This window comes from Balaenoptera ricei, chromosome 19, assembly GCF_028023285.1.
Source record: "Balaenoptera ricei isolate mBalRic1 chromosome 19, mBalRic1.hap2, whole genome shotgun sequence".
Taxonomy (NCBI): Eukaryota; Metazoa; Chordata; class Mammalia; order Artiodactyla; family Balaenopteridae; genus Balaenoptera; species Balaenoptera ricei.
In genome coordinates this window covers 3,059,734-3,087,543 of record NC_082657.1, presented here as the reverse complement: position 1 = coordinate 3,087,543, position 27,810 = coordinate 3,059,734, and the positions used below count along the sequence as shown (strand labels likewise).

The 27,810-nt window shown below is 55.3% G+C and overlaps 2 protein-coding genes across 10 annotated transcripts; both read right to left on the bottom strand.

The window, feature by feature from the left end:
* Positions 1-2,387: 2,387 nt before the first annotated feature.
* Positions 2,388-8,230, bottom strand: SBK2 (SH3 domain binding kinase family member 2). 2 transcript variants are annotated; one of them, XM_059905761.1, is made up of 4 exons: positions 8,136-8,230; positions 6,811-7,062; positions 4,526-4,728; positions 2,388-3,777 (listed from the first exon to the last, which is right to left on the bottom strand). In XM_059905761.1, exons 2-4 carry the CDS (start codon positions 7,058-7,060, stop codon positions 3,187-3,189), a joined length of 1,044 nt encoding a protein of 347 aa, XP_059761744.1. In that variant the 5' UTR covers positions 7,061-7,062; positions 8,136-8,230; the 3' UTR covers positions 2,388-3,186. The 2 variants fall into 2 exon arrangements, with proteins under 2 accessions (XP_059761744.1, XP_059761745.1); XM_059905762.1 differs by having other exon boundaries at positions 8,079-8,170.
* Positions 8,231-10,009: 1,779 nt separating this feature from the next.
* On the bottom strand, positions 10,010-22,246 carry SBK3 (SH3 domain binding kinase family member 3). 8 transcript variants are annotated; one of them, XM_059905735.1, is made up of 4 exons: positions 14,515-15,211; positions 14,031-14,181; positions 13,300-13,505; positions 10,010-12,024 (listed from the first exon to the last, which is right to left on the bottom strand). In XM_059905735.1, exons 1-4 carry the CDS (start codon positions 14,749-14,751, stop codon positions 11,338-11,340), a joined length of 1,281 nt encoding a protein of 426 aa, XP_059761718.1. In that variant the 5' UTR covers positions 14,752-15,211; the 3' UTR covers positions 10,010-11,337. The 8 variants fall into 8 exon arrangements, with proteins under 8 accessions (XP_059761718.1, XP_059761719.1, XP_059761720.1 ...); XM_059905736.1 differs by having other exon boundaries at positions 13,300-13,502; XM_059905737.1 differs by having other exon boundaries at positions 13,300-13,403; positions 14,515-15,210.
* Positions 22,247-27,810: the final 5,564 nt, after the last annotated feature.

The following is a 27,810-nucleotide window of genomic DNA, read 5'->3' as shown; positions in this document are numbered from 1 at the left end:
TTTTTTTTTTTCTGCACCACGCGGCTTATGAAATCTTAGTTCCCCAACCAGGGATTGAACCTGGGCCCTCAGCCGTGAAATTGTGGAGTCCTAACCACTGGACCACCAGGGAATTCCCTAGACCACATTTCTTTTATCCCTTTGTTAGTGGCTGGACATTTGGGTTGTTTCCACTCTCGCTATTGTGAGCAATGTTGCCATGAACATTTGTGTGGAGGCATGTTTTTATTTCTCATGGGCATTTACCTAGGAGCAGAATTGCTGGGCCATATCGTAGCTCCATAGTTAATTAACATTTTGAGGAACTGCCAGGCGGTCTTCCAAAGCAACTGCCCCATCTTTTACATTCCACCAGCCCCATAGGAGGGCTCCAACTTCTCCACCTCCTCGTCAGCACATGTTACTGTCTGTCTTTCCACTACGGCCCTTGCCTGGGTCCGACAGCTTTTCGACCTTCCTTTCCAGGTAGGTGTCCCAACTCGCATCTCCTCCAAGGGAGGGGCGGCCACCTCAGTAACACACACCCACATACTCACACTCATCCTTACTCTGTCACACTCACACCCACGCTCACACACGTGTGCTCAGGCCCCCAGTCCCCTCAAGACCCCTCCCCCAGGTCCTGATGGCCACAGGACACTCCTACAGTTTAAGAGCATCGACCTTGGGACTTCCCTGGCGGTCCAGTGGTTAAGACTCTGCACTTCCAATGCAGGGGGCGCAGGTTCGATCCCTGGTCGGGGAACAAAGATCCCACATGCCGTACAGCGCGGCCAAGAAAATAAATAAATAAATAAATAAATAAATAAGTAAGAGCATGGACCTTGGACAGTTGAAGAGCTGGCCTGGATTTGAATCCTCCCTCTGCCCAACCTTCTGTGTGACCTCAGCTGCTCTGGACCACCTGTGTCCACCCCTGAAGTGGGGAGGATCTAAGGGACCCCTTCCCGTGTGTTCAGGACGTGCCACCTGCTGGGAGCTGCTTGAGGGGTAAGTGGCTTCATTCGAGTAAAGTATTACGATTAGTATTATGTGTCCTGTAATTAAGTAATGCTAAATTAGCACCACCCCATCCACCCTTGCCTCTTCCTCCAGCCCTCCTGCGGGGGCCCATCGCTGGGTCATTGTCACCTCCCAGTTAATCCCCAGCTGCTGCCACCAATTAGCACCCTCTGTGCCCACCCCCAGACCCTGCTCCTCTCCACTCCCCCGCCCCTCAGCCCCACCCCACCCCCCAGCCACCTCCAGCTTTTTTGGGACACATTCTTGGCCTAATTGCTTGGGTTATTTCAGATTCACGGGTGAGGTGGCAGGAGGTCCTGCTCATGCTCCCCCTACTGCACCCACCATCTTATTCTCCCCCTACTCCAGGAAGCTCACCTGGATTGCCCAGGACAGGGGCCCATGTCCCCAGGTCTCTGGACTGAACTTAGATTGAAAGGATCCTTGGGGTCACTCCACACAGGCTGCCTCCACCACACCCCTCCCCTCCAGGCAACACCTTGGTGGCCACAGCAGGGGCCCTGGGGGGTGCAGGGCCAGGGAGAGGGTGACACATGATCCAGCCCTGAGTTGTAGCCATTCTCTAGGCGGGCAGCCAAGGCGGGCACAGAGAGGAAGAGAGAGTGTTTACAAACAGGGCGGCTGCCAAGAAGGGGCCAGGGTGATGGGTGGCGGGGGGGGGGGGGGTGTGAAGGAGAAGAGGGCCCAGCTGGTGACTGGCAGCTGTGCCTGTGACTTGTCTTCCCCCTGCTACACACACACACACACACACACACACACACACACACACACACCCCACATGCAGGCCCAAAGCCTCACAGACACGTAAACATCTCACTGCACACAGTGAGATGCACGCAGACTTCCATTCCCTCCCCTCGCCCAGGCAGTCACACGATTACATGAGTACACGGGGGTTCAGATGCTTGTAGACACACAAAACCCATGCACTCGTGTCATCTGCATAGGGTGAGACACATTCAAACCCTCATGTCTCTCTCTCTCTCACACACACAAACACACACCATTATTTACACACACACGTGGGCTCACACTCATGGACACACAAATACCCAGAAATACACGCTCAAGTTCCTACCCACCTGAGAACAGCTGGACACTTTCCAGCTCTGGTGGCTAATCCCTCTCCTTCTCACACATATGTGTGCAGAGTAGGTGCAAACAGTGCTGACACACTCGCTCCCAGGCACGCCCACAAATGCACGCGCGGAGCCAGCACCTCGCAGGAGCAGCCGGTGGGACCACTGTCTGCCATTCTTTCTGCCTCTGTCTGTCTCTCCACAACATGCTCTCCAGGGCACACAGGCACGCACACGCAGGCCTTCTCTTTCCCACGCTGCCAGACCGACAGCATCACGGGGACCTAAATGCCAGGTGGACTTTATTTGCAGAGAGCGGTTGGGGTGACAGAGAAGACAAAGCACATTATCAAGAGGGCGTGGGCCCAGCACGTGGGGAGGAAGAGGGAGTTAGGCAGGGAGCGGAACCCAGCAAGACAGAAAAGACAAGGGCAGGAAGACAGACAGGCATACACGGAGGGAGGCCGTGCAAAACCAGGTGGGTCTGTTTACCGAATAAGTACCTGTGGACCACCTACACGGGGCAGGATCACCCCTTCTACGTGGCATCCATCAGAGAGCAGGACAGGCTGAGATCCTGGGCCCCCGGGAGCCCACGTTCCAGCCGGACACACAGAATAGCCGCCACTACGAATAAATAAATCCTACGGCTGGAAGGGAGTGAGTGTCACAGAGGCAAGGGGAGCGGAGCAAGAGGAGGGGGCTGGGAGTGCAGGCTGGGGGGCGGCTGTAGTGTCCCGCCGGGGGGCGAGGGGCGGCCTGGCTGAGACAGCTTGGCAGGAGGGAAAGCACCGAGAGCACCGCGGGCAAAGGGCGCAGCGGGTGCCAAGGCCCGGGGAAGGTGGGCAGGTGTGGACAGACACGGGGTGCTCTCGGAGGCCCCCTGCCCCCGGACCAAGGCAGCGGACAGACGCCCCGACGTGGGACATAAGGACAGAAAGGGGAAAATCATGAGACAGAGACCAACAGACAGCAGAGCAGCCAGTCGCCACCCGTGAATGCGGAGGAGACCTCAGGATGGGGGCCGGGGTTGCCTCCCGGAGCCTCCCCAGGCCGGGCTGGGCCTGGGCTGCCCCCGCGCTTCTCACTCTGGGTCCCCCTTGTCCCACTGGGGCACCTCCTCAGCCTCCCCCTCCCGCTGCCTCCAGGGCCGCCCCAGGTAGTCCCGGATGGAGCTCACAGGGCTCCTCCTTCGGGGGTGAGGGTCCAGCAGCCCCCACAGGAGAGCGTCGGCCACGGGCGTCAGGCCACGCCAGGGCTGGGGACGGGCCTGGGGCTGGCCTGAGGCCTGCCAGGTGACGTAGTCCTCGTAGTAGGGGTCGGCCTCCACCAGGGGCTGGTCCCAGGGGAAGTAGCCCGTGAGAAGGCAGAAGAGCAGGACGCCCAGCGCCCAGGCGTCCAGGGCGGGCTGGATGGGCAGGCCCTCGGGGAGGGGCGGGGGGCCGCAGAGCTCCGGGGCCGTGTAGGGGATGGGCGGCCCCACCAGGCGCAGCAGGGTCCCGCGGGGCCGCGTGTGGCCGAAGTCGGTCAGCTTGACCCACCGGCAGGCTGGGTCGCACACCAGCACGTTCTCCGGCTTGAGGTCCCGGTACACCAGGCCGCGGGAGTGGATGTGCTCCAGGGCTGAGGCCAGCTGGGCCGCGCAGCGCTGGGCTGCTGGCTGCAGGAGGCCCACCTGTGGGTGACAGGCGTCAGGGTCCACCACCCTGCCCGCCAGCCAGAAGGGAACGGGGCCATAGCGCTTGTCCTCGGCCCCGGGGAGCAGGCCCAGGGGATGGAGGACCCCAAATAGGGTGGTTCTGGTGAGGCCTGGTGTGAGCCCCGTGGGGCCTGGTGTGAGCCCCGTGAGGCCTGGTGTGAGCCCCGTGGGGCCTGGTGTGAGCCCTGAGAGGCCTGGTGTGAGCCCCGTGGGGCCTGGTGTGAGCCCTGGGAGGCCTGGTGTGAGCGCCGTGGGGCCTGGTGTGAGCCCGGTGAAGCCTGGTGTGAGCCCCGTGGGGCCTGGTGTGAGCCCCGTGAGACCTGGTGTGAGCCCCGTGGGGCCTGGTGTGAGCCCCGTGAGGCCTGGTGTGAGCCCCATGAAGCCTGGTGTGAGCCCTGGGAGGTCTGGTGTGAGCCCCGTGGGGCCTGGTGTGAACCCCGTGAGGCCTGGTGTGAGCCCCGTGAAGCCTGGTGTGAGTCCTGGGAGGCCTGGTGTGAGCCCCGTGAGGCCTGGTGTGAGCCCCATTGGGCCTGGTGAACCTCAGTAGGGTGCAGTGTTGGTTCCGTGGCAGCCGTGAACTCCTTAGAGGCCTCATGATTCCACAAGACCCAGTGGGGCCTCTGCAGGACTACCTGAGTCACGATGCAGTGAGTGTGATTCCTGAGGCCCAGGTTGGGTAGGGGCGTCTACGTGGGACCCCCTGAGCCGTGGGAGGCTGACCCACCTTGGGCTGGATGAAGGCGATGAGGTCCCCGTGCAGGACAGGCTCGGTCAGGAAGCTGTAGGAGTCGACTGACTCCACACCGATGCCGTAGGCCGCCACGATGGCCGAGTGCGAGCCCAGGGAGAGGCCCACACAGAACTCGTACAGGAAGCCTCGGAGGGTGGTGGAGGCCTTCGGGAGCTGCTTCAGGGCCAAGGCTGTGCCTGGTGGAGCAGGGACAGAGGTGAGAGGTGCACGAGCCTAGGCCAGTCCTACTGCCCCTCAGCCTGGACTCTCCCCCACATGCCGCCTTCACCTCCTCCACCGCCTGCCCCCTGCCAAGCCGGCCCTAAAATAGCGTGGCCACTGAAACAACGCCAGTGGTAATGATAATAATAATAATGATAATAGTATTTAGTGAGTTTCTACTCTGCTGTCTTGGAGCAGGTAGACCGGTACCACAAAAACTGAACTCAGAACCTCCAATGACCTTATTGGGCCCCTTGTTCCAGCAAACCCATGCCAAAAAGCCATGTTTGAGGCAACTGGGGAAAAGATACCCTGAACTGGGTATTAGACCCCACAAAGGAATTATTGTGAATTTTGCCACACGTGGAAACAACCTCCTAGAATGTAAGCTCCCAGAAGGCAGAAACTCTGGTTTCTTCAATTTTTTTTTTTTCTTTTCCATTACAGTCCTTAAAAAACTGAAAATAGAGTTATCATATGATCCTGCAATCCTACTCCTGGGCATATATCTGGTGAAGACTCCATTCAGACACATGCACCCCAATGTTCATAGCTGAACTATTTACAATGGCCAAGACATGGAAGCAACCTAAATGCCCATTGACAAATGAATGGATAAACACAGAATGGAGTATTCCTCAAGCCATAAAAAAGAATGAAATCGTGCCATGTGCAGCAACATGGATGGACCTAGAGATTGTCATACTGAGTGAGGTAAGTCAGACAGAGAAAGACAAATAGCATATGGTCTCTTCAATTTTTGAGTCACCAGCTGCCAGGGCCCAACCTTGCCCATCAAGAGGCTGTGTGTGATGGGGGAGGGTCACGTCCTTACCTAAAATGCTAACCATTCCCCTCCCCCTCCCCAGCTGGGTGCAGCAGTGCCTCTTCTGTTCATTGACAATGCCCTGAATTCCCACCATCAAGCACAAGCTGCCTTCGATTTTGAGGACCTGGATGAGGCCCCCTTACAAACCCTCTGTTCCCCATTATCGCCTCCAAGTTCTGTGATGACCCAGGTCTGCATCTTTTTGCATCTTTCTATGTTATGGGCTGACTTATGTCCCTCCCCCCCAACTCCCCACTGCGAAATTCATATGTTAAAGTTCTCGCCCTGCAGTGTCACAGAATATGACTGTATATGGCTGCGCCACACGGCTTGCAGGATCTTAGTTCCCCATCCAGGGACTGAACCTGGGCCCGCGGCAGTGAAAGCGCAGAATCCTAACCACTGGACTGCCAGGGAATTCCCTGGAGAGAGGGTCTTGAAAGAGGTAAAATGAGATCATTGGGGTGGTCCTTAGTCCAGTATGACTGGTGTCCTTATAAGAAGAGGAAATTTGGACACAGACATGCACACAGGGGAGACGGTGTGAGGACACAGGGAGAAGGTGGCCGTCTGCAAGCCGAGGAGAGAGGCCTCAGGAGAAACCAACCCTGCTGACACCTTGATCTTGGACTCCCGCCTCCAGAACTGTGAGCCCCCCCCCCCCCCCAGTCTGTGGTACTTTGTTATGACAATCATAGGAAACTAACTCACCCTCTCCCCATTCGTGCTGGGAGCTCCCTGAAGGCCGGGCTGGCTCAGACTCCTCCTTGGGGGCCCAGCAGCCCCCTGGACAGGGCTGAGCCCTGCAGTCTCCTTGGAAGGTGACGACCAGATTGGGGTCGGGGAGCACTTATTGCACAACCACCGTGTGCTGGCCTTGCTAAGTGCCTGGCAGACATCATGGCTCTGCGTCACTCCCACGATGACCGCTAAGCCGGCCACATGTGAGGGCCACGAGAGGGGGCTCTGTCTTCCTCCCCACCGTCCCCAGCAACTAGAGCTACCGACATGTCCTCAGAGAATCACAGTTCTTTAAGAGAAGGACTCATCACCCACGTTTTCAAAGGAGGAGGCTGAGCTTCGGAGAGGGTCGGGGAGTTACTAAGAACACACAGCCTGGAAGGGGCAGAGGCAGGACTTGACTGAGGTTTACAGACTCCCCAGCCTTGGCTAGCTTCTGCCTGGGCCCACACCACTGCCCCCCGCCTCTGTCCCCAGGCCCTTGTACCTTTCTGACGGTGGGTGACCAGCAGCACCCGGCCAAAGCGGCCCTGGCCCAGGGGACGCACATGCTGGTAGAGCTCGTCCACCTCGGCCTGGACCAGGGTCTGGGCGCTCAGCGCCATCATGTCCTCCAGCGCCAGGGCTGCTTCCTGGCCCTGCCGCAGCTCCTCTGCCGTGAGGCCCCCCAGGTCCTCCTCAGAGCCGTTCTCCACAGCCCCCATCTCCACCTGTTTCTCTGATGGCTTCCCAGGCATCTCTGCAAGGGCAGAAGAGAGGGTGACCAGGACTTAGGTCCTGCCAGACCAGGGGCCAAGGGAGGAGGAGCTGGGGGCCCAGAGTTCTGGGTTGAGGGAGGACGGGCTGGGGGCCCGGACCCCTGGGTCTGAGGGGGGAGGGGCTGGGGTCTGGGACCCCTGGGTCTGAGGGAGGAGGGGCTGGGGGCCCGGACCCCTGGGTCTGAGGGGGGAGGGGCTGGGGGCCCGGACCCCTGGGTCTGAGGGGGGAGGGGCTGGGGGATGGACCCCTGGGTCTGAGGGAGGAGGGGCTGGGGGCCCGGACCCCTGGGTCTGAGGGAGGAGGAGCTGGGGGCCCAGAGTTCTGGGTTGAGGGAGGAGGGGCTGGGGGCCTAGACTCCTGGGTGTGAGGAGGAGGGTGGAAGCTGATTGGCTCAGGCCATCGTGACTCATTTTCCCTTCTTATTAGAGGCATCTTGGGAGTGGGGAGACCAGTCGCGGGTTGGGGTGAGGTCAAGCCTGAGGCCACAGATGTCCCTCGCCCCACCCCCACATCCCTGCGCCACCTGATGGCCTGAGGATGAAAGATGAACCAGATAACTCGAGACACACCCCCACCTGTTTCCAAAGCAAACAGACTCGGGCCCTGGGGGTGGATGAGCAGCTTCAGCCCCCTAAGAGCAAACAGGTGCTCTCTGCCCCCAGGGCCTGTGCAGGGCGGGGTGGCTCACACCAGGGCCTGGGGGACGCCTGGGTCCTGGGTGGGAGCAAGCACTCGGGAATGATCACCAAGCCCTTAAGTGGTCTTGGGTCCAACTCAATAGCCCCAGCCCCTCCCCCCTCAGACCCAGGGGTCCAGACACCCAGCTGACCCCTCTGCCAGGACCTTACGTAACTCACACATCTTGGGACCGCCCCCCCCCAGACTCTGTGTCCCTGACACTCAACCACTCTACAGTCTCAAGGTCTGTAATTAGCCCCCGATCCCCCAAAGAACCCAGGACTCTGACCACCTGCACAGCTTCACTCTCAGGCCCACCTCAGGCGGTCTGACCCTTGCCTCCTCCTGACCCAGGCTCCAACCACCGGACCTCACCTTCTCCAAGGCTGGCCTGACCCTTCGGCTGCCCGCTGTGGTCAGTGCCCAGCACTGAGAGCCCAGGCCAGCAGAGGCCTGCCCTGCAGCAAGACCCCGCCCCCACCTAGGGGGTCGTAGCCCCGCCCCAGGCCTCGCCCCTTGAACCTCAGCGGGAGAGCGACATCGTGCGTTGTCTCCCAGAACTGGCTCTGGCCAGACAGATGTCCCAGCCCAGGACGTCAGTCCTCCCTCCTCAGACCAGACCCCAGCCGCTCCTCCCTCAGACCCAGGGGTCCGGGGCCCCCAGCCCCTCCTCCCTCAGACCCGGGGGTCCGGGGCCCCCAGCCGCTCCTCTCTCAGACCCGGGGGTCCGGGCCCCCAGCCGCTCCTCCCTCAGACCCGGGGGTCCAGGGCCCCCAGCCGCTCCTCCCTCAGACCCGGGGGTCCGGGGCCCCCAGCCGCTCCTCCCTCAGACCCGGGGGTCCGGGGCCCCCAGCCCCTCTTCCCTCAGACCCAGGGGTCCGGGGCCCCCAGCCGCTCCTCCCTCAGACCCGGGGGTCCGGGGCCCCCAGCCCCTCTTCCCTCAGACCCGGGGGTCCGGGGCCCCCAGCCCCTCCTCCCTCAGACCCGGGGGTCCGGGGCCCCCAGCCCCTCCCCCCTCAGACCCGGGGGTCCGGGGCCCCCAGCCCCTCCTCCCTCAGACCCAGGGGTCCGGGGCCCCCAGCCCCTCCTCCCTCAGACCCAGGGGTCCGGGGCCCCCAGCCCCTCCTCCCTCAGACCCGGGGGTCCGGGGCCCCCAGCCGCTCCTCTCTCAGACCCGGGGGTCCGGGCCCCCAGCCGCTCCTCCCTCAGACCCGGGGGTCCAGGGCCCCCAGCCGCTCCTCCCTCAGACCCGGGGGTCCGGGGCCCCCAGCCGCTCCTCCCTCAGACCCGGGGGTCCGGGGCCCCCAGCCCCTCTTCCCTCAGACCCAGGGGTCCGGGGCCCCCAGCCGCTCCTCCCTCAGACCCGGGGGTCCGGGGCCCCCAGCCCCTCTTCCCTCAGACCCGGGGGTCCGGGGCCCCCAGCCCCTCCTCCCTCAGACCCGGGGGTCCGGGGCCCCCAGCCCCTCCCCCCTCAGACCCGGGGGTCCGGGGCCCCCAGCCCCTCCTCCCTCAGACCCAGGGGTCCGGGGCCCCCAGCCCCTCCTCCCTCAGACCCAGGGGTCCGGGGCCCCCAGCCCCTCCCCCCTCAGACCCGGGGGTCCGGGGCCCCCAGCCCCTCCTCCCTCAGACCCAGGGGTCCGGGGCCCCCAGCCCCTCCTCCCTCAGACCCAGGGGTCCGGGGCCCCCAGCCGCTCCTCCCTCAGACCCGGGGGTCCGGGGCCCCCAGCCCCTCCCCCCTCAGACCCGGGGGTCCGGGGCCCCCAGCCCCTCCCCCCTCAGACCCGGGGGTCCGGGGCCCCAGCCCCTCTTCCCTCAGATCCAGGGGTCCTGGTCCCCTGTAGAGGATGAAATCATTTCTCCAGCTTGCCCCTGCCTTGACCCCAGCCAGCTGCCCCATCAGTGCCCCACTGACAGGTCAGACACAAGTGTTTAGTAAGGGGCGTCCGGGGGAGGAGACATGGGGTCCTGTGTGGGGAAAGGATGAGACAACAAGATTCCAGAATGATGCAGTGAGAAATGACCTCAGCCTCGGAGCAGAGGGGCAGCAGGTGGTGCAGCCGCTGGGAAGTGAGGCCCGCGGGGAGGGGAGGAAGGGAGGGGAGTCCCAGTTATGAGTCTGCAGACTTCAGAGTTGGGGGGTGGGCAGGCACGGACTCCCAGCACTGAAGGAGGAGGCAGGGGCGGGGGCCTGGAGGGCTGCACCCACCCCCTCAGGTTTCGAGCGAGATGATAAATGTGAACGCACTTGATTCTTTTTAAATTTACGTTTTATTTCAGAATCATTTTTAGATGTACAGGACAGCGGCTTTGAGCTCCCATGTCTCCTCACCCAGCTCCCTGCCAGGTGAATCCCTCACCCAGCCGTCGGTGCGTTTGTCCAAATGAAGACAGTAGCCATCAGTCAAACGCTAGACGCTTCTCGTGTCCACCCACAACCTTTACCTGTCCCAGGGTCCAATCCAGGACACCCCGTTGTATGGAGTGAACTCACGTTTTTAAATCTAGAAAGCACGTAGGACAGATTCCCCAGAAAGAAGCAGGTCCCCATGACCGTGCTGGGTGCGGGGGATGCGGCCTCAGATCCACTCAGCCCCTGCCCTGCAGGCGGGAAGCTTCACAAGTCAGGGGTCTGTGTGCTGGGATGGGGGTGGCATCAGGCCGGCCCGGGTGGACACAAGATCCCTGCAAACCAGCCGTGGCCCTCGGCGTGGACGGGACCAGCACACGCCGCGGTGCTCGCGCTCTCAGGGAGCTGGTGCAGGAGGCTCGCCGTGTGAGAGCAGAACCCGAAAGGATGTACAGGTGAACAAGGCCAAGTCCGTCCTGGGCAGCCTGCGAGGGGAGATGGAAAAGGTGGGGGCGCAGATCGCTGGGCTACAAGTTTCGGAGGAGCCGGAGAGGCCCCCGGGGCGGTGTCTACTTTCTGGAGGCCTGGAGTTGGGAAGAAGGCATTCTCGGGGGAGAACACAGGGTTTCCAAACATCTGCAGGCAAGAGAGGGTGTGTGTGTGCCTGTCTGTGTGTTGATTTAGGTCCAGAAAGGATGAGTGCCTCCCTTAATGTCCCCCAGAGCCCAGGGAAGTGGGAGAGATGGAAGGCGAGGTTTCCATGGTGTTGGATCTGGAAAGCCCAGATTTGGTGCCATGGCCAGCGGGAGTCACCTAAGGTCTTAGAAGAGAGGTGTGACCACATCACAAGTCCATAAGCACCCAACATGTCCCCACCGTGCAGAAATGCATCTACAGGGGAAACAGCACCTTCCTTCAAGAAGACACGTTCAGGACAGAAGGGAGAGGAAGGGTCGTTGAGGGAGGAGGGGTCTGGACCCCTGGGTCTGAGGGAGGAGGGGCTGGGGCCCTGGACTCCTGGGTCTGACGGAGGAGGTACCGGGGGTTCCGGACTCCCGGGTCCTCAGTCGGGAGGGGAATTGTGCATCCGAGTCCAGCCTTCGGTTGGGAGAGGTGCAATGTGTTCCCTCTCTGTCCTCCCGGAAGCAGCTGTCTTTCCATCCAGGTGGCCATGGGGGCTGGGGGAGGGGCCTTTGGCCCTAGCTCTGGGCACCCGTCCCAGTCACCTGGTCAGGGCTCTCCGCCATCTGTCCCCGTCCTCCCACCATCTTTGTCGTCATTCTCCTCCTCCTCTGACCACTCTTCCAGGCTTGCTCCCCCCTCTTCCTCCTCCTCCCCAACTTCACTGCACATACTCCCCAAGCACCCAGGTCTCTCTTTGTTCTTTAACCCCCAATCATCCCCCAGGAAGTCCAGGACAGCCAGTGGGGGTCTCCTAGTCTCGTGATCCAGGTCCAGAAGCCCCTGGAGCAGTGCCAGAGCCGGGGGCGCAAACTGGTCCCAAGGGGGCGGTGGTTGAAGTGGCTGGGGCCTGTTGATCATCCAGCCAGCAAAGGCCTCGAACTCAGGGTCAGGGGCTAGCGCCACGTCCCAAGGGAAACAGGCAATGGCCGCACAGAAGAGAAGCACCCCCAGCCCCCAGGAGTCCACTGCTGGTCGCAGGGGCAGGGTTTCAGGGGGCAGCAGGAGGCAGAGCTCGGGTGGGGCGGAGGGCAGTGGCCATGGCGGGGCAGAGGTTGGGCTGCCCTCAGGCCGGGTCAGACCCAGGTCACCCAGGGCCACACGGCTGCAGACAGGGTCGAAGACCAGCACGTTTCCTGGCTTGACGTCCGCATGGACCAGCCCCCGGCCATGGAGGAAGTCCAGGGCTCCAGCTAGCTGGGCCACCACCCGCTTCACCTGCAGCTCTGGGAGGCCCTGGAGTCAAAGAGAGAGGATGAAGTAAAGGCTGCCCCGGTTCCCTCTTTATGTTGCTTCTTGGGGTTCAAGAATCCAAATCCCCAGACCAGCGGCTACCTCTAGTGTCCCCAAAACAGCCCCCAACAGCTTCTCCAGATCAGCCTCAACCACAAGCTGCCTCCACATCTGTACCCCTGTAGACCAACTCCCAGATGTTTTCCTCACTGGAACCCCAAATCTCACCAGAACTTCTTTAACTTCCATCAAACTTTGTCCTAACACTCAAACCCACTCCTTATATTTCTTATCTCCTCTAAACTGACCACCAAGATCTCCAATGAAAACCCAAATCCCACACTTAATCCTAATCTTAGGCCCATAGTAATTCAGGTCCCATCTCTAACTCAGACCCAGTTCTAAAGTCCCACAGTTTATTTCATCAATCGATTGATAGATCGATCCATCCAGCTAGCCAGGCAGCAAGACAGCAATCCATCCATCAAACCAGTCATCCATCCAACGATCTATACAGCAGGGTTTCCACTCAATACCCATTCCACCAGCTCGTCAGCAATTCAATAATTTGTCCAGTTATTTAATAGCCAACATCCATCCATTCATCCCTCCGTCCTTCAATCCATCCAAACATCCGTCCGTTCATCCATCCACCAATCTTTCCATCCATCCATCCATCCTACTCTTTCCCTCTTTCTCTTCCTCCCTTCCTTTTTTCCTTCTGTTTATCCCCAAGCCTATTTCAAATCCAAAGTCTATTCCTAAAGATGACCCCACCCTAACTTCAAACTCAAGTACCCCCAGAATATCATGGATTCAGTCCTGACCTGGTCTTTCTAGAGAGAACTCCATTACAGCCCTTCTCCAACTCAATCTACATACACATCCTCAGCCATCTCTGCTTCACTCTGCAGCCCCAACCGTGCTCTTCTCCACACCCGTGACCAATCTATAATCAACCCTAAATTCAACCCATCCATCTCCACCCACACCCATTCCCAATGCCAATGCCAATTAAAATCCCATCTCTGTCTCCATCCCTACCCCCTCATCAGACCTGATCCATCCTCAACCCCAATCCCAACTCCCTGCCCTGGATGGATTAGGGTTGGGGTGAGTCATGGAAACTGCATTGAGAATTAGAAATAAGGAGGTGGTTTGGTGACTTAGGGCGGAGTTAAGATTTGGGGGTCAGGGTTGGAAACAGGATTGGGGGAGGGACAAAGTCAGACCTGGGATAAGCAGTCCCAACCTCTGTCCCTTGCCTGCCTGCCTCACCTGTTCCTCCAGCATCCCGCTGAGATCCCCACAGGGCGCATACTCCTGGGCGAAGGCGAAGTGTCGGGGGGTCTCCAGGGGTCCTGCCAGGGTCTGGATGATGCCTGGATGTAACGAGACACAGCGGCCCACACAGAACTCTCTCAGGAAGGTGGTTCTCAGGACCGAGTCCCGAGGTAGGAGCTTCAGAGCCACAACCGGACCTGCTGGGGAGGTGGGGGCAGGAGGGAACTCAGGGCGCTCTGATCTTGCTGTGGGGCCTTAGGCAAGCCACTCAGCCTCTCTGAGCCTCAGACGTCTTACGCATAAAACAAGAGGGGCAGGACATAGTGTCTAACCTCTCTGTGCCTCGAGTTTCTCCATCTGTGAAGTGGGAGTTGGAGGAGACCTTCCCTGAGGACTCTTTCTGCTCTGCCTCAGGTTGCTTCGTGGCCTTGCCCAACTGCCTTACCCTCTCTGGACCTCAGTTTCCTCTCGCATAAAGTAGGGGATGCGGCGACTTGAATTTCAGTCCAAGTTGTGCTCCCGCCTTGCTGCGTGACCTCAGGCAAGTCTCTCACCCTCTCTGGGTGAGTTCCATTTTTTGGAAGACCACAGAGCTCTTAACTTTCTGGAGCCGCATCAAGAAGGGTCCTCATCAGCTCCCCGCAAGGCTGCTCCCTGTCTCAGTGGTTTCAGAGGGGGAAACCTGGGGGACATCAAGGACTGTGCCCTTTGGTGACCAAACTCACCCCCTTGGCGAGGCCGGGCAAGGAGCACGTGGCCGTAGGAGCCAGAGCCAAGCTTTCGGATGAGGTGATACTGGACACGCAGTTTCCTCACTGGGGTCACCCTGGTGGCCGTCAGCTCCACGAGCCTCTGGAGGGCCGTGGCTGTGTCCTCCTGCAGGAGAGGGACAGAGTTGGGGAGGGGGTGAGTCTGGGGCCCACCTAGAGCAGCAGGGTGGGCTGGAGGCCCAGCCCAGGGCTGAGGTGGGGGGTTGGTCCCCAGAGAGGGTGAGTCACAATGACTCACCCGCCCTCAGGCCACCTGTTTTTGTGTCCTGGCGGGGTTATGGGTGATTGTCTCAGCGACCCTGCCCACTGCCATCTGCGGGAGCCACCAAAAGCCCCAGCCCCACTGGGGGCCTCCCCAGCCCACACCACCCCTGACTCTACTCCTCTCTTTCTCCATCCTCCTCTCTTCCTGGGTTTCCCGTTCTTTGTTTCTGCGTACATTTCCCCCTGGGGTCTTGGCCTCGCTGTGTGTCCTCGGGTTTGTGTTCTTCTGGGTCTTTGATGTTTCTCTGTTTCCCTGTCTCTTCTGGTTCTCTCTGTGTGTGTCTCTCTGTGTCTGCCCCCTGGCCCTCTCCATCTCCTGCATCTCTCTCTGTCTCTGTCTCTCCCTCCCTTGTCTCCTGTCTCTCACCTCCGGGTCCCCATCCTCCTGGTTCTCGGGGTCCCTGCGCTCCATCTCAGGGTGACCTGGTGTCAGCTGGCCCTCGGGCAAGCACCCCTGGTCTGGGCTCCCGAAAAGCAGCACGCCCACTGAGCTCCACTGCACCCCTGAGCAGAGCCGAGGCCTGGAGCTAATCTGAAGGGTCTGCCTCCGTGCCCCTCTGCGTCCGAGCCCAGAGACTTCCCTGCCTGTCTGGTCCCCTCTCTCCACACCTCCCTGTCTCTGTCTTGCCCTTGTTCTAGCTCCCGGGTCTCGGGATGGGTCTCCCCGCCTGTCTGTGGGTCCCCGGCCCCTCACTCCTGTCCCCACGCTCTTCCCACTGTGGCCGCTGTCTGTCTGTCTGTCTTTCAGGATGTCCGCACTCTGTCCCCCACTCTGGCCTGCTCTCCCCAGTGTCTCTCTGTCTCTCTCCCGTCTTTGTTTCTGACTCTCTCCAAGCCTTTTGTCCCTCCCTTTCTCTGGGCCCGGGACAGGGGTGTGTGTGACAGCTCGGAGACATCCTGTCCCCTCCCACCCCTCCCTCCCCCTTCCAAACTTAGACCAGCTTGGACTCTGGGCTCTGGTCCCAGGACAGAGGGGACAAAACATATTATGAACCCCCAGGGGCTGGGCCTGAGGGCAGCAGACAAAGGGGAGCCCAGCCCCTTCGTACACCTTACCTGGGATGGGAGACCCAGGGCTCTGTGCACCCACCTGCCTCCGTGGGCCTCTGGGGACCAGGGAGACCACTCCCAGAGCCCCCTAATACCAAGAGTCCCCACCCCCAGCCGTCCCCCGTCAGACCCCGGAGCTCTTAATAGCTGAGAGAGACTCTGGGGAAAAGTCTTCTTTCGTGTACTCAGCAAGGCTCTGAGCCCAGCTCTGCGCTGGGGCCTTTATACTGCATCCTCCCAGCCTCCCAAAAGGGTGGGGATTTATCCCCAGTTTACAGAGCAGGAAACTGAGGTTCCGAGTGGCCATCGGCTTACGTGAGGTCAGAGGGGAGGAGGTGTGGGGTGACCCGGGACAGGCCTGTGTGACTCAGCCCGGATGCCTGCCCCATCAGGTTTCAACTACTACTACAACCTGCTATTAATAAAGATGCAGCTAGAAAGGTCTCTGGGCCTCTGGAAGGATCCCCAGGAAACTGGCTTCTGTGTTGGCCCTGGGAACCTGGGCAGGGCTGGGGGGGGGGTGCGGTGCAGAGGCGGAACTTCCTTTGTTCTTTGACTTTTCGAGGCTTGTGGAAAGTTGCAAGCGCAGAACAGTGGAAAAGGAAAGCCACAGGGAACACCCTCCGCTCCATTGACCAGACTTCACAAACGTTGCTTTTTGCCATACTCTTTTCTTTTGTGGGGATGGAGTATTTTAAAGTAAATTGCAGTCTATGGAAATCATCTGGGGCAAAATGATACACTGCCTGGTGTTTGGTTTCAAATACTCCAGCGCAGGAAAAACATGGCCCAAGTGAGGGTGGGGATGTTGCGTCAACAGCACGTGTTACTGAGCACAAACAGTTCCTTTACTCTTTACTTTTGGTTCTGCTAGAAATTTTCCCTCATAAAAAGCTAAAAGTGACTAAACTACAGACATCATGATAAATTCTGCCCCAATGCTCAGGTTTACATTGCCATCAAAGGAAGGAAAATTTCCAGCTCAACTGCAAAACTTTTATCAATCACATCGAACGGCACTAACGGTAATTCCTTAAAATAAGCTAATACTCAGTCTGTATTCTTCGTCACCCAATTTTCCCAATTTTCTATTGCTGCTTTAGTTGAGTCAGTAATCCATGTCAACATGTGACTTTGGAGGAACTTTTTTTTATTTTGAAGTATAGTTGACTTACAATATTGTGTTAGTTTCAGGTATACAGCATAGTGATTCTTTTTTTAAAAAATAAATTTATTTATTTATTTATTTTTAGCTGCATTGGGTCTTTGTTGCTGCACGCGGGCTTTCTCTAGTTGCAGTGAGCGGGGGCTACTCTTCGTTGCGGTGTGTGGGCTGCTCATTGCGGTGGCTTCTCTTGTTGCGGAGCTCGGGCTCTAGGTGCGCGGGCTTCAGTAGTTGTGGCACGTGGGCTCAGTAGTTGTGGCTCGCAAGCTCCAGAGCGCCGGCTCAGTAGTTGTGGCGCACGGGCTTAGTTGCTCCGCGGCATGTGGGATCTTCCCGGACCAGGGCTCAAACCCATGTCCCCTGCATTGGCGGGTGGATTCTTAACCACTGCGCCACCAGGGAAGCCCGTGGAGGAACTTTTGATCACTCTGCCTTTTGTATTATTTGAATTTCCCCCACAGCATGTTACCTATTCAAAAACTAAAACTAAAATTAAATAATGCAATGATGACCCTTCATTCAATGCTTATAAGGTGTCAGGCCCTGGCTCTTTATTTTTTAACTTTTTAAAATTCATTCAAGACTTTGTGCAGTCCTCCCGAGAAGGCTTGGATGAGTAGGATGATGGCTTCCAATTTACTGATGGGGAAACTGAGCCCTGGAGAAACAGAGGCATTGGTCAGCAGCCAGAGAGAGGCAGAGCCAGGATTCGCGAGGGCCCGGGGACCCCAGGCTGCCCTCTACCACGCCCCCACCCCGCTCAGGCTAGAGCTGAGTCCCTCCCCTGGGGAGCTGCGGGGACTACAGGGCAGCTGCTGGGCTGGAGCCGAAAGGTCAGGCTGCAAAGCTGGCCACCTGGGTCCCCCAGCGGGAGGGTGAGAGGGGCCGCTGCAGGCCTCCGGCCCTCCCCAGCCCCCCCGCAGGTTCACCGATGATCCGGGGAGCTTTGCACCTCCCCATTTAGCCACACTGCCACGTGGGGTCACCCAGAGTGACCGCGAGAGGCAGGTGTGATGGTGCGGGGGGAGGCCCAGCCCAGGCCCCGGGGTGCACACACCCCTGTTAAAGCTGGGCTCTGGGCCTCCTGCCTCGCCACGCCCCTGTGTCTGCTGCTCTCCAGCTCCCAGGGACTCCTCCTGTGACCGTCTCCTGCCTCTGTCCCCCCGGCCAAGCGTCCAGCTGCCTCCATGCCTCAGTTTCCTCCTCATGAAATGGGAACAATTGCCGGTCGTACCCAGAGCATTATTGTCAAAGAAACATTTAAAGTTTGTAACATATTATAGACTGACAATACATAATGATTGTACCTGATACAATCACAAATGCAATATACATTATATATATATATATAATATATATATATTATATATATATATATATAATTATATATACCATGGACTATCATATATATGATGTCTGGTATATATCTTATATATTATTTATATACTTTATACATTTTTCCAAATAAAATATTTACTGAAAGATCACATCAAGTATTAACTGCATTTCAAATGTTGTGCAGTTGGGGAATTCCCTGGTGGTCCAGTGGTTAGGACTCTGCGCTTTCACTGCCGAGGGCCCGGGTTCAATCCCTGGTCGGGGACCTAGGATCCCACAGGCCACAGGGCATGCCGCGCCCCGCCCCCCCCAAAAAAAAAGAAAAAATGTTGCACAGTTGATTACTCACCTGCCCACCCCCATATCCTTGGACCAAAAAAAGAGATAAAAAGAAAAAGAAAAAAAAAAAAACCTGTAACATTAAATAGATGTGTCTTGTCCGGAAAGAATAAGATTACAAACTAGTAGGGCAAATCTTGGCCATTAGCAGTTATCGGGGTGCGTCGTGAAGACTGGAATGCCCTCCCCCCTATGTTCACGAGAATCATGCTGTTTTCTCTCTATTGCACCCGGGCAGGGGGCTTTGTTCCTACAGACACTGAATAAATACTGTTAAACAAAATAATGGATGAAAACACTAGACATAGCACCTAGAACAGAGCGATTGCTTAGTGATATGATTGCTCTCAACAAATACGCTGATGGCAGTTACAACAGGCCAGATACTGTGCTGGGGGCTTTATTCACCCGTGCAGGAATTTCACGGAATCCTCACCATCTACCTGTCAGAGTGGCTCTAGTATTTTTCAAGGCACACGCAGGCCACATATGACCCCTCACTGTCTGCCTGTCTGACCAGGTCAACACAGCAGTACAAACCCTTGCTATGGTTCCTCGTGCAAAAGAATATTTCAGGCACACACACACACAAATATCCCAAATAACCATAATAAGCACCTCCATGTCCACAACTGTCCAGCTGAAGAAATATAACTTTTCAAATATAACTGGAACCCTCTGTGTACTTACCCTTCTCCAAATCCTTCCCTTCCCTCCCAGAAGTAACCACCATCCTTAAGGAGGTATTTGTCGTTTTTCATGTTTACAAAAAAATACTTTTGCTACACATGTATGAATCCATAACTGCCATAGAGTATCGCCTTGCCTGTTTTTAACAAACATTTCTTTTTTTTTTTTTTTTTTCTTTTTTAAAGCTTGATGGTATTCACATTGCTTAATTTGTGTCATGCTTTATTTATTTATTTATTTATTTAATTTATTTATGGCTGTGTTGGGTCTTCGTCTCTGCGTGAGGGCTTTCTCTAGTTGTGGCAAGCGGGGGCCACTCTTCATCACGGTGCGCGGGCCTCTCACTATCGCGGCCTCTCTTGTTGCGGAGCACAGGCTCCAGACGCGCAGGCTCAGTAGTTGTGGCTCACGGGCCCAGCTGCTCCGCGGCATGTGGGATCCTCCCAGACCAGGGCTCGAACCCGTGTCCCCTGCATTGGCAGGCAGACTCTCAACCACTGCGCCACCAGGGAAGCCCCGCCTGTTTTTAAATGTTGTATAAATAGCATCACGTCTCTGACCTTCCGCTTGCTTTTGTGTTTGTGAGTTTCATCCCTGTTGTTACACGGAGCTCAGGCTCTTTCTTTTGCAAAGATGTTGAGTAGTCTAGTGTATGGACATATTGTAGTTTATGGATGCATTCTTCCGAGCATGGACATTTTATTTTTCTCCACTATCGTGCTCTTGCAGGCAGGGCTGCAAAGAATATTCTGATACGTGTTGCCTTGTGCTGAGTGGTACACTTCATGGGGCACTGGCCTCAAAGTGGAATTCCTGGGTCGAAAGAAAAACGCGCAGCTAAATTCTTAGATATTGCCACATAGCTCTCCAAGGTGGCTGTATCTGACATCGCCTTTTTATTTTTTTATTTTTTTTAACATCTTTATTGGAGTATAATTGCTTTACAATGGTGTGTTAGTTTCTGCTTTATAACAAAGTGAATCAGTTATACATATACATATATCCCCATATGCCCTCCCTCTTGCGTCTCCCTCCCACCCTCCCTATCCCACCCTTCTAGGTGGTCACAAAGCACCGAGCTGATCTCCCTGTGCTATGCGGTTGCTTCCCACTAGCTATCTATTTTACATTCGGTAGTGTATATATGTCCATGCCACTCTCTCACCCTGTCACATCTTACCCTTCCCCCTCCCCATATCCCCAAGTCCATTCTCTAGTAGGTCTGTGTCTTTATTCCCGTCTTGCCACTAGGTTCTTCATGACCTTTTTTTTTTTTTTTTTCCTTAGATTCCATATATATGTGTTAGCATACTGTATTTGTTTTTCTCTTTCTGACTTACTTCACTCTGTATGACAGACTCTAGGTCCATCCACCTCACTACAAATAACTCAATTTCGTTTCTTTTTATGGCTGAGTAATATTCCATTGTATATATGTGCCACATCTTCTTTATCCATTCATCCGATGATGGACACTTAGGTTGCTTCCATGTCCTGGCTATTGTAAAGAGAGCTGCTATGAACATTTTGGTACATGACTCTTTTTGAATTATGGTTTTCTCAGGGTATATGCCCAGTAGTGGGATTGCTGGGTCGTATGGTAGTTCTATTTTCAGTTTTTTAAGGAACCTCCATACTGTTCTCCATAGTGGCTATATCAATTTACATTCCCACCAACAGTGCAAGAGTGTTCCCTTTTCTCCACACCCTCTCCAGCATTTATTGTTTCTAGATTTTTTGATGATGGCCATTCTGACCGGTGTGAGATGATATCTCATTGTAGTTTTGACTTGCATTTCTCTAATGATTAATGATGTTGAGCATTCTTTCACGCCTTTTTATTTTTATTTTTGCGTCCACAGGTCTCTTGGAGAGTCTGAAGAAAGCTATAGAGACTTGCACTGTCTGATATGAAAGCCACTAGCGGTGTAGGGCTCTTTGACACTTGAAACATGGCTTGTCCAAACTGAGATGTACTGTGAGTACAAAATAGACCCCGGATTTCACAGACGTAGCACGGAAGAGAGAATGTAAACTACCCGTTGATGATATTTATATTAATTACATGATGACATGATAATGTTTTGGATATACAGTCGAGCTCATCGTCGGCGGATTCCATATTTGCAAATTTGCCTACCCACTAAAAATGCTCCTGTGACCCCTGAATCTAGAGCACAGCGCTTTCGCGGGCATGCACAGAGCAGCCAACAACGGGAGTCTCTGACACATGTTCCCAGCTAAGGTTGAACAAACTTGCATCCTGTAAACGAGTGTCCTTTTTGCAGTATTGCGCTATTTCTTGGTGATTTTACATTTTCAAACGCCTCCCCAAACATAAAGCCCAAGTGCTGTCTAGTGTCCTAAGCGTAAAAGGGCTGGGATGGGGCTTATGGAGAAAATGCATTTTAGATAAGCTTCCTTTGGGCATGAGTTACAACACTGTTGGCTGTGAGTTTAATGTCAGTGAGTCAACAATATGCATTAGATAAGGTGCCTTTAAGCAGAAATACACATAAAACAAGGTTATGTATAAATCAATTAACAACAACAACAACAAAATTGTGACCAAAGTCTGGTAGGCAACTAACCCCATATTTCCCCCCGGGGCAGTGGCTCAGGATCAATTATTCAGTGTTCACTATGCCGTTATAGACCATCACTACCGTGAATAAGGAGAATGAACTATATTGAGTGATGCCAATAAAAAGAATATACTGTATTGAGTGAACTAAAACATTGTATCAAAATTACTTTCACCTTGTTTCTCTTTCACTTTTGTAAAAATGGAAACGTAGGATTTAGCAGAGGACATCCAGGTTTACAGTCCCTGCCAGATCTCTCTAGAAATCTAGAGACAGTGGACTCAGAATCAGGGCATTCTCCATGTCCACTGGGCTGCAGGCCAGGGGTCTGGCTTCATCCTCTCCCATGTGGACCCTCACCCCCGCTTCCTGCCCGACTCCAGTCTCTCCCCTAGAGTGAGCCCCCATCACCCCCCCGAAGGCATCTTCCTAACACTCAGAGATATCCTTTGTCCCTCAGCTCTCAGTTGCACCCCCTGGCTCCTCGTTCGTCGCCTTTGGGAAGGAATCCAAGCTGCCCAGCCTGGCCTCTGAGCTCTCCTGCAGCTGGCACCGGCCCCACCTTATCTGCCGCTCCTCCCCATCTCACCGAACACCCCAGTCACAAGGAGGGACTCACGGTTCCTGGAGACACCCTGGATTCTCTCTCCCTCTCCTCGGGAAATGTGCATGAGGTGAGGAGGTTGACGGATGGCCGAGTGAAGGCCGTGTGTCATGACTTCATAAATCCCGCGTGCTTAGCGATAATTATAGCTAGTACTTACTGAACTCTGCGTATTACCGGCCCCTGTGCTAATCCTCGCTGCAGCGGGGAGAGGTAGGTCCTATTATTAGCTCCGTTTTATAGTTGAGGAAAGGGAGGCTCGCCGAGATTCAATCTCCTGCCCAGTGTCCCGCTGGGGGTCAACGGCGGAGTCGGGGCTCACACGGGGACAGTTGGGCTCCGCGCTTCACACTCTGGGCCTGTCTGCTGGGCTGTGTGTCTGCGGGCCAGGAGCTGGGGACACGTGTGTGTGTCGAGGGTGCTGACTGTTCTTGTTTCCATTCAAATGCAACACGCGTTTCCTGGGGCCTGAGGTGACGCAAACAGGAGCAGATAGGTTCTGTCCTCGCGGGAGGAATCTGGGGGGAGTGTGGAGGGTGTCGAGGACAGAGATGCAGGGAAGTATGAAGCAGGGTGTTACCTGCTCTAACGGAGGTAACTCCGAAAGGTCCTGATGGGGCAACGGGTGGGGGAGAAAGAGGCTTCTGAGCAGAAGCCGGTCGTGACTGGGACCCAGACAAAAACAGATGAGTTACGGGACTTCCCTGGCGGTCCAGTGGTTAAGACTCGTGCTTTCAGCTGCCGTGGGCCCGGGGTTTGATCCTGGTCGGGGAACTAAGATCCCACAAGCCAGGCAGGGTGGCTAAAAAAAAAAGAAAAAGGAAAAGAAAAGAAAAGAAAAACCGGATTAGTTAAATTTAACTGTGGAGCACCTGCCCGCTAGGGTGTATCCAACAGGGTTGCAGGTTCTGGGCACACATCAGAGAGCCAAGGGAACAACTGCCACCCTCAGAGGCAAATCTCAGAGACGGGGAGGGGATGAGTGGTGGCCCAGGGGTTGGGTCACTGGCGGGGCGGTGGTGAGATGCCTAAGGGGTGCGGTGCTTCTTTTCGGGGTGATGGAAATGTTCTCAAAGTGATCGTGCTGATGGTCACACAACTCTGTGACGGCACCAAAAGCTCCCAAGCTGTACATTTTAAATGGGCATGTTGTGGAGTATGGGAATTATATCTCAATAAAGCTATAAAAAAATCCCCGTCCCGGCAGAGCACACATTCTAATCAGAGGCCCCAGCGACCTGACGTATTGGACACCCAGATCATTTTAACACCCTCCCCTCCTGTACGTAACAGAATGATTTTCAGTCATTATCATGGAAGAACCATCAGCATCCTTCTGGATTTGTGTTTTTTCTTTCTTTTTTTAATTAATAAACTTATTTTTCAGAGCTTTTAGGCTGACAACAAAATTGAGTGGAAGGGGACTTCCCTGGTGGTCCAGTGGTAAAGAATCGCCTTCCAATGCAGGGGACGTGGGTTCGATCCCTGGTCAGGGAACTAAGATCCCACATGCCACAGGGCAACGAAGCCTGCACGCCACAACTACTGAGCTTGGGCGCCTCAACTAGAGAGCCCGTGTGCTGCAAACTACAGAGCCCACTTTTTCTGGAACCCATGCACCACAGCTACAGAGCCCACGTGCCCTGGAGCCTGCGTGCCGCAACTAGAGAAGAGAAAACCCGCACACCACAACTAGAGAGAAGCTAGCGCGTTGCCATGAAGACCCCATGCGCCTCAACGAAGTCCCCGCGTGCTGCCACTAAGACCCGATGCAGCCAAAAATAAATAAAATAAATAAATTTTAAAAAATAAATCTTAAAAAAAAATTGAGTGGAAGGTACAGAGATACACCCCCTGACCCCACCCATCATAGCCTCCTTGTTACCAACATCCCCACCAGTGGTACCTTTGTTACAATCGATGAACCTATATTGACACCTCATTATCACCCAAAGCCCATAGCTGACATTAGGGCTCACTCCTGGTGGTCTACATTCTATGGGTTTGGACAAACGTATCATGACATCTATCCACCACTACAGTATCATACAGAGTATTTTTTGCTGCCCTAAAAATCCTCTGTGCTCCAACTGTTCATACCTCCCCTGCCATCTCCTGGCAACCCCTGATCTTTTTACAGTCTCCATAGTTTTCTGTTTTCCAGAGTATCGTATAGTTGGAATCATACAGCACGTAGCCTTTTTAGATTGGCTTCTTTCACTTAGTCGTATGCATTCAAGGTTCCTCCATGTCTTTTCATGACTTGATAGCTCATTTCTTTTTTTTTTTAAATTAATTTATTTTTGGCTGCATTGGGTCTTCGTTGCTGCGCGCAGGCTTTCTGTAGTTGTGGCGAGCGGGGGCTGCTCTTGATTGAGGTGTGCGGGCTTCTCATTGCAGTGGCTTCTCTTGTTGCGGAGCATGGGCTCGTGGCACGCGGGCTCAGTAGTTGTGGCACGTGGGCTCAGTAGTTGTGACTCACGAGCTCTAGAGCGCAGGCTCAGTAGTTGTGGCGCACGGGCTTAGTTGCTCTGCGGCATGTGGGATCTTCCCCGACCAGGGCTCGAACCCGTGTCCCCTGCATTGGCAGGCGGATTCTTAACCACTGTGCCACCAGGGAAGTCCCCTCATTTCTTTTTATCACTGAGTAATCTTCCATTGTCTGGATGTAGCACAGTTTATTTATCCATTCATCTCCTGACAGACACCTTGGTTGCTTCCAACTTTGGGCAGTTATACATAAAGCTGCTATAAACATCCATGTGCCGGTTTTTGTGTACGTGAGTTTTTGACTTATTTGAGTGGATACCAAGGAGCACGATTGCTGGATCATATGGTAAGATGATGTTAAGTTTTGTAAGAAACTCTCCCATATATAACAAATAATTTATCATCCTTTTCTGGATTTGTTACATTTGAAATGTATATATATGTATGTGTGTGTATTTAAATATATGTATTTACTTATTTTTTTATTTTTGCCTGTGTTAGGTTTTCGTTGCTGTGTGTGGGCTTTCTCTAGTTGCGCTGAGAGGGGGCTACTCTTCGTTGCAGTGCATGGGCTTCTCATCGCGGTGGCTTCTCTTGTTGCGGAGCACAGGCTCTAGGTGCGCCGGCTTCAGTAGTTGTGGCTCGTGGCCTCAGTAGTTGTAGCTCACGGGGTCTAGAGCTTAGGCTCAGTAGTTGTGGCACATGGGCTTCGTTGCTCCGCAGCATGTGGGATCTTCCCGGACCAGGGCTCGAACCGGCGTCCCCTGCGTTGGCAGGCGGATTCCCAACCACTGCGCCACCAGGGAAGCCCTAAATATATGTATTTAAAACGCCATGGTAACATTTGCAGCAAATGCTCAGAACTTAGACCAACAAAAGATATTTTGCAGGGAAGCACTGACCTTGTTTTACCACTGACCTTGTTTGCAATCGCCTGTGTGTGGTAAAAGTGAAAAGCGGACCAAACCTTTAATGGGTTTTATTCTTGCTTTTATATCTTCTGGGTGCAATATTCCCTTCCTACCTGCATCTAGGGCAGAACCCTTCCACAGTCCCCACCACGGAACGGCACTGAGGGGAGGTTCCACTTGACACCGGGTGGATAGGCAGAAATCAGGAAGTGGGGAAATGGGGGCCCTTAGGCAGTGCTGGGGGTGTGTGTAGACTGGTGTGTCCTTCCGGGGAGCGAGATGGAAGACATCCCCAAGCGTGCGGACTCCCCTTCTGGGTGAACACCGGTGCTGGTGACCTTCCGTTTGTCCATCTCTCTCCTCTCGGTCCGGGTCATCCCGGCTGACTGCGTTACCTGGGCTGCATCTGGCTTCTCCTTGGGTTCAGCCACTGGAAGGTGTCAGCAGGTTGTCGGTCAGAGGTGGGAGGAGTGCAGGACATGTGTTAGGGCTCCCAGGTCCCTCCTGGCCAGGCTGCCAGCGTGGCAGCGGCACTGACCTTGAGCAACTCGCTTCATCTTTCTGAGCCTCAGTTTCTCCCTCTGTCAAGTACGGGTGAGGCGTGTTATAATCCTCCCCTCATTCGTGTGTTGGACAATTATTTGCTGTGTATCTCTATCCCCACTCGAAAGACATGCAAAGAGGCTCAGAGAAAGAATTCATCAGACGATTTAACAACAACAACAAAAAGGCAAGCACCTACTGTGTGCTAGGCTGTGCTCTAGGCTCTAGGAACCCAGCGGGAAAACCCAGCCACAGTTCGCACCCTGGAAGATGACACATGTAGGTAGGGATGGTTTATGGGTTGAAGCCCTAACCCCCAACACCTCAGAACACGACCTTATTTGGAAACAGGGTCATTGCAGGTGTAATTAGTTAAGAGGCGGTTGTACTGGAGAAGATGGGCCCGAATCCATTACTGCTGGTGCCCTTTCAGTAAGACGGCCAAGCGAACACAGCAACGCATGGAAGAACACGATGTGACGAGGAAGGTGGCGATCAAAGTGATGCATCTACAAGCCAAGGAAGTCAAGGACTGTTGGTCAACCACCAGAAGCCAGAAGGAGGCAAGGCAGTTCCCCGTGCAGGTCTCCGAGGGAGCACGGCCCTGCCCGCACATGATCTTGGACTTCCCGCCTCCAGAGCTGTGAGACAGTACGTTTCTGTTGTTGTAAGCCACCTGGTTCGTGGTACTTTGTTATGGCAGCCCTAGCAAACCAAATACAGATGGATAACCTTGAAGCAATTAAGTAATCAAAGAAACCAACTCACTTTGGCAGTGAGTGTCCTGAAGGAAACAAAACAGAGAGATTGCATTTGTTTTCTGTGCTGGTAACAAATTAGCACAAATGTAGCAGCTTACAACAGCACCCGCAGGACTTCCCTGGTGGTGCAGTGGTTAAGAATCTGCCTGCCAATGCAGGGGACACGGGTTCGAGCCCTGGTCCAGGAAGATCCCACATGTCGTGGAGCAACTAAGCCCGCGAGCCACCACTACTGAGCCCGCGTGCTGCAACTACTGAAGCCCGTGCGCCTAGAGCCCGTGCTCTGCAACAAGAGAAGCCACTGCAATGAGAAGCCCGCTCACTGCAACAAAGAGTAGCCCCCGCTCGCCGCAACTAGAGAAAGCCCACGTGCAGCAACGAAGACTGAATGCAAACAGAGCACCTGCTATTAGCTCACAGTTGTGAGTCAGGAGCTTAGGCTGGCTTGACTGGGTTCTCTGCTTGGGGTAGACAAGGAGGTTCCCGCCTCCTTGCTGGCTGTGGGCAGAATCCGCTCTGTTTTCAGAGGCTGTCTGCATTCCTTGTCGTGGGATCCCCTCCACCTTCAAAGCCAGCAACGGAGAATCTCCCTCCTGTTGAACGCCCCTCATGCTTTGACTCTCTTTTTCCAGGAAGAGCCCCATCTCTTTTGGAGGGTCACCTGATGAGGCAGGCCCACAGAAGACCCAGTTCCTATCTGAGATGTGGAACCTTAGTCCCAGCTGCACTGTCCCTTCACAGCAGCACCTAAATCAGCGTCTGACTGAATAATTGGGAAGAGGTGTGTATTCACCCAGGGAGCAGGGATCTTGGGGCCGTCTTACCTGGACCTATGACAGGGGATCGCTAGAGAAACATGGGATGTAGGGTGGACCTCCTGGAGGAGGGGTGAGGGGGTCGTCCCAGGCAAAGAGGGTCACCCGTCCCAGGCCACAAGGTGAGATAGCTAGTCTGTGCTAGCAACCAGCAGAGTTGTTGAGGAGATGAAACCAGAA